The sequence below is a fragment of the Sorghum bicolor genome, chromosome 1 (genome assembly GCF_000003195.3).
Source record: "Sorghum bicolor cultivar BTx623 chromosome 1, Sorghum_bicolor_NCBIv3, whole genome shotgun sequence".
NCBI lineage: Eukaryota > Viridiplantae > Streptophyta > Magnoliopsida > Poales > Poaceae > Sorghum > Sorghum bicolor.
The window spans coordinates 57,777,661-57,783,874 of NC_012870.2; the positions used below are offsets into that span (position 1 = coordinate 57,777,661).

The 6,214-nt window shown below is 44.7% G+C and overlaps 1 protein-coding gene across 2 annotated transcripts; it reads right to left on the reverse strand.

Annotated features, from left to right (window-relative positions):
- LOC8058076 (hexose carrier protein HEX6) lies at nt 220-3,897 on the reverse strand. Of its 2 annotated transcripts, none has more exons than XM_002467445.2 (3): nt 3,496-3,897; nt 2,994-3,313; nt 220-1,849 (listed from the first exon to the last, which is right to left on the reverse strand). In XM_002467445.2, exons 1-3 carry the CDS (start codon nt 3,635-3,637, stop codon nt 749-751), a joined length of 1,563 nt encoding a protein of 520 aa, XP_002467490.1. In that variant the 5' UTR covers nt 3,638-3,897; the 3' UTR covers nt 220-748. The 2 variants fall into 2 exon arrangements, with proteins under 2 accessions (XP_002467490.1, XP_021303428.1); XM_021447753.1 differs by having other exon boundaries at nt 2,994-3,331.

The window sequence follows — 6,214 nt, forward strand, 5'->3', positions numbered from 1 at the left end:
AATTTATTATCTCCTTTTCTCTGGTGACCAGTGTATTATCTTTTTGAAAATAAGGTATGAGTGCTGCCATCATCAGATAAAAAGAAGGGAGAGAAGAATTCGAACATTAAATAAGAAAGGTCTGCTGAAGACGGAAACATGCATCAGACAATTCCATAGATCAGTGATTTCAGGATCATCAATTTGTTAGGTCGATTTGCTTTTGACAGCTGATGAACATAAAAAACAAAAGGGCACGGCTGTTTCTACATTGTCATATGTACTATATCATTTCTTGATTCCTATCTTTGGAATGGCCAGCTGTAACTATTGACAATGACAACAGATAAGTTAATTGTATATTACATACAATTCTGTACTTGCATCAGCTAATCATAATCCTTTTGTTTCCCTTGCAGGTTTGAACAAATACACTTCACTAATCCTTTTCTCTGTACTGAAGTAACTTACCAGTAGCGTGTGTTTGTCATCATGCTGATCAGTCCTGTCAGCATCATCAACGTGTTTGGTAAATTTCCCTTTTACAGCTGAACATAAAACAAGAAACAGTAGTGCTGTTTCAACATTCTTGTTATATCAGTGCTTCTGTACTCTTTTACCATTTGGAACGGTCAGTTGTAGGAACTGACAACAACGGCAGACTGATAAACTCGATTTACATGCAAATGTATATTTACATCAGCTTGTCGAAGTCGTATACTATGTTTTGTTTGCAGTTTTGATCAAATACAACCAACTGAGAAAAGGACTACAAGCCCGACAAAGCTCTCTTTCCTGCTTCTGCTTCTGCTTCTTTCTTATCCGCTTCTTCCCCTAAAACCTTCTTCCAGAACCAGTGCTTCTTCCAGACCTGCTCCATCTGCTCCATGGGCAGCTTCTTTGTCTCAGGCAGGAAAAGATAAACAAACAATGTCATCAAGCAGATCCATCCACCGAAGACGAAGAACGTCATCGACTTGATGCGACAAAGGACCTCAAGAAACGTTTGGCCAATCACAAATGTCATCAAGAAAACCACAGCGACCACAATGCTCTGCCCTGCGGACCTGATCTCCAGTGGACAAACCTCAGCAGGGACCAAAAAAGTAAGAGGGCCCCATGACCATGCAAATCCTGCAACGAACACACACATTGTGATCAGCACTAGGTATGCATACGCATCATCCATTTCCTCATAGTCCTTGAACTTTGCAGCCAGGATTGCGCCAACAGTAAACTGCGAAAGTATCATCTGCACACCGCCTACAAGGAAGAGCTTCCTGCGCCCAAACCTGTCAACCACCATCATAGCTATGATGTTGGCAAATGTTGCACATAGGCGTGTCACCACCGAGGACAAGAGGGATGCGCTCTCCTTGAGACCGATTGTCCTGAACATGACCGGTGCATAGAAGTTCATCACATTGATCCCAGTAACCTGATTGAAGAAAGAGATCAGCCGTGCTACTACAAGCTGTGGTCTGTACTTCCTCTTGAGTATGGTCTTGAATGGATACCTGGTTGCTCTTGAGAGGTTGCTAGCACAGACCAAGTCATCAAGCTCTTTCTGGACCGAGGTTGTTCCACGCAGCTTCTGGAGCAGTACCCTTGCCTTGTCCGTGTTGCCATCACATTGGATTATGAAGCTTGGCGTCTCAGGGAGGAAGATTGCGCTGATGGTTAGGAATGCAGCAGGCAGTGCAGCCATGGACAGGGATATCCTCCATCCCCATCCTGCTCTAATTTTTATGACAAAATAGTTGAGAATGTTTGCAAAGAGAATGCCAAGGCTGATGCAAAGCTCGAAGCCATTGTTGATTGCCCCACGGTATCGGGGTGGCGCCATTTCTGACAGGTACAATGGGATTGACTGCAAATGTAATTTGCATAGTATGATGTTAGTACAGTTCTAATTGTTCTCTGGGAGAAAGTGGTATTAAGAAAGACGTGCATCTAGTATAGTCTACGGGTCAAAAGGAATTATCTATAATCCATAAGAAACGTGATTATAGGACAGTACTATTCATACATTGATGTGTTAAGACTTGTGGTCTTGGTTGGTGCTCTTGCACAATGTAAATTTCTGAACAGTCACTGTTTTTCTACTAGTTATTCTAATTATTAGCCAGTGAATATTACTGCAAGTTAAAACTAGAAAGTACAGATTACAACACAATTTTTACTTTCCAGCTATATTGTATCTCCACTCTGATACATAATCACTTCACTTGTTGAAAACTTGAAGGTTGTTTAGTAAGCACTAACTCTAAGGGAGCACAACCCATCAGCAACAAAGACACTTGATAGTCATAATAAGCCAAACATGTACTTTTGCTCAACTTTAGCGATCTATTGTTGACAACTTGGGAGCTGAGGCCTTGTTTTCCCAAAAAATTTTGCAAAATTTTTCAGATTCCCCGTCACATCGAATCTTACGGCACACGCATGGAGCATTAAATATAGATAAAAGAAATAACTAATTACATAGTTTATCTGTAATTTGCGAAATGAATCTTTTGAGCCTAGTTAGTCTATAATTAGATAATATTTGTCAAATACAAACGGAAGTGCTACCGTGACCATTTTGCAATTTTTTTTGAAACTAAACAAGGCCCAAATGGCATCCACAAGAACCCTTTGTTTTTAATCACACAGTCCAACTCAATGAAATAGAAATACTTGATATGTCTACAAAAGTTGGATCTCAAGTCTGATATTGATTTCATAGCCACACAGGATTTTCTGAGTTCATGACAGATATACTGCACAATACACATTAGAAAATTCATCAGGCATGAAACTGTTGTGCTGATTTTTCTATGTAACATGTTATAAGCAATTCAAAGTCTTTTCTACTTGAATGTGCTAAATTGACCACACGTTGGCCGTTGTTTCCTTCAAATCGAAATTGTCCTATATGTGTGATAAAGGGAATACTGGCTACTGCATAACTGATTTATGATCTTTTGAACTAAATATGTGCCGTACTGAATACTGATTCAAGCATAAGTTACCTGATTAGTGAAACCCAGACCAATTCCCAGTAGGATCCTGTTAACTAGGAGCATGGGGACATTGCTGGCTGCACCACCGAACACTGAGCCGGCGATGAAGACAGTGCCACCGATCAGCATTGACGTGCGGCGGCCATACCTCCTTGTGATGGATGCTGCAGCCAGAGTTGCAACAAGGCCGGCGATATAGAGCGAGGACGTGAACACGGTGAGGAGCTCGCTGTTGAACTCGCAGTAGTGGCTCACTTTGCTGTCCTGCTTCTGACGGTACACCTTTGGGAAGAACCTCTTCAGGAAGGAGTCCATTGAGGTAACACCACCTATCAGACACACATCGACTTGAAGACACAAAAAAAAAAAAATCACCAATTCCATTATTGCTAGAGATTACTATGGTCCTATTTTTCTGCAGTTTCAGCAGAACCAATTCCATGAAGCTAGTGGCACTACTACCAAATCGACACGCAAGGAGAAAGCGAGAGTAACCGCGCGCGGGACGAACCGGAGATGCCGAGGTCGTATCCGAAGAGGACGCCGCCGCTGCCGGCAACAACGCAGGAAAGCACCACGAAGGGCGTCACGCGGCCGCTGTAACCTTCCCCGCCGTCCGCCGGAGCACCCTCCACGAACGGCCCGATCTCCATCGATAGATACGTCCTCCCGGCCGCCTGATCTCACTCGTTCTATCCCCTATCCATCCATCTTCAGCTTCTCCTCGGCAGGCCGAGGGTGGAGTGTGACGGCTAATAAACGACGCTGCCACTACTAGTGTTCGGGTGGGTGTTGACGTGTCCAGTCGCCGACTCCGCCCGCTTCGAGTACTCCCTCCACTCCGGCAGGTGCCGGCGGCGTGACTTTTTTGCGTGTTGGCTAGTCTCTTATTTCATTGCTCGTGATCGGAATGACTACGGAAAAAAAACACGTATATGGTCCCATTTTGTCAGCTTGTTATGTGTGGGGAACTTTCTTGGGCTGCCGTAAAAATGAACCCGATAGGAAAGTGTGGATTATCATAATCATAGGGCCCATAAAATTCACTACGAAGTGAAAAAAGAACAAAGGATAAAAAAAAGAAGGCACACCCATCTTAAAGAAGCATTTCTTACCAAGCTGTCCTAAGTGCCAAAGGGTTGTAGCTATAGTTGGCCACCGTGCTATGCTGACACGGCACACGGCATGGGACACCGTCGTGCTACCGTGCCGGCCGTGCCATAGGTCAGGCCTACGGCCCACGACACGACACATGGACTGTTTTTTCGTGCCGTGCCGCCTATGGCCACGGTCAATTTCGTCGTGCCGTGTCGACCTATGGCCCGCCAGCTGAACAAAGTCTTATTTTAAGAGAAAATTCAAATGCTCAAACTTCAAATAAAAAACATCACTTTCACTTCACATGACAGAACAAAGAACAACAGAGAAATGTGCAATGCTGCCTCATTAAAAACCTTTCTAGGTAAAACTCACCCTTATGAAAAACCCTAGAAAGGAAAAGAGTACAGCCAGCTCAAATTCAAAGTTCAACAATCACAAGTCTTAGTTGTTCTATCCTATTACAATAGCCAACATCAGTGGCAACTGGCAGATTGAGTTCACAAAGAGGAAGCAGCTCTTCTATCCTATTACAAAAGACCAATAGTGGCTACTAGGAACTTGCATCCACAGCCAATCCAAAAGTACCTCTTCATGCTTCTAGCTTCATGTTTATTGTGACTCAATCAACAGCCAATCCTTGATCGATGTAAATGTAAACAAGAGAAGTAGGCAACAAGCTAAATGGAAATATGGAATGGAACTGAGATGATGATGACTACCTCCATAGGTGACTAGTTCACTTCTTCTAACCGCCAGCTCCAGCAGCAGTACCACCGCTGCCTTCCCCTTCATCCAGGAACAAGCTGTTGAACAACTCCTCCGGACCCTTGTCCTCAGGTGCATGCTATTCTTTTCTAGCTCCTTGGTCCCAGTCCTTCAGGCAGGTGAGCATCTCCACATGCTCAAGCAACAAGCGCTGCCGCCAGACTTCGAGTATCCTGGCTGTATAGCTAAAACAGGACTCTAAAGACACAGTAGATACAGGAACATATATGATATCGCGAGCCATAATCGATAAGATAGGATATGTTAGCTTCTGGTCATGCCACCATAGCAGTATGTCAAATGAGTCCCCCCAATCATTAAGAGGAACACTGTCTAAGTATGCTAACAGCTCATTAACACCAGAACTAGATGGAGTAGATGAAGAGGAGGGGCCAGAGGATGCATCAGGACCTCCATAGATCTTTTCCCATGCCTGCTTGCTTTTACCTGAATGAGCACTAGGCATTGCAGCCCTCTCAGGTGTAAGTGCATTCGCCCCCGATGTGGGTTTTGATAATTAATGACAATCAAATTAGAGACTAACATGTTTATCGAGCATAATCTACAGGTGTTAGTCCATTGATGGAATTGAACGAAAACATTCGGTGAATTATAGCACCCCTAAATTTCTAATGGATGAACGGTGTTTCGACTCAAGTGGCTACAAAGTTTTTATTCTTTGTTTGAGTTATAGGAAACGCCGCACTATCAAGAGGGATGCAAATCAAGTTGGTAAGATGAGGATAAGGGTGCTCAGGTCAACTTAGCTCTTGCGCTTGAGAGACACACTTGCACGCCTGAAACAACTAGGATTTTTCTACTCTGCCAGGGTGACCCGGTAGTACCAACCCTCAGGGCCGGTGGTACCGGCAGCGCCAGCCCTTCTCCTGAGTTTTGCGAGAAAATGAACTACCGGTAGTACCGGGCTCGGGCCGGTGGTACCGGCCAGCACCAGTAGTACCGGTGTGAAACGCCGGTAGTACCGGCAGGCCAAATCTGCGCTGACTTTGGTTGCGGAGATTTGAACTGCCGGTGGTACCGGCCTTCCACCGGTGGTACCGGCAGTGGTCGGTAGTACCGACAAAAGCCCGGTGGTACCGGTAGGCTTATTTCTCGCAAATCCTAGAGACTTCTTACCGTTAGATCTGAGGTAGCCGGTGGTACCGGTGGTTGCCCCGGTGGTACCGGCAGTTGTTCAGGACCTATGTATAAATAGCTCTTCCCTCTTTTCTGACCGTTAGCTCTCCCATTCCTTCAACTCTACATCTGAGAAATCAGTCTCCAAGCTTTGTCTCACCCACTCTCTCTCCCTCTTTGCTCCTAGACTTCACTCCTTGAGAGATTCGAGCTAGAAAAGTGAGATT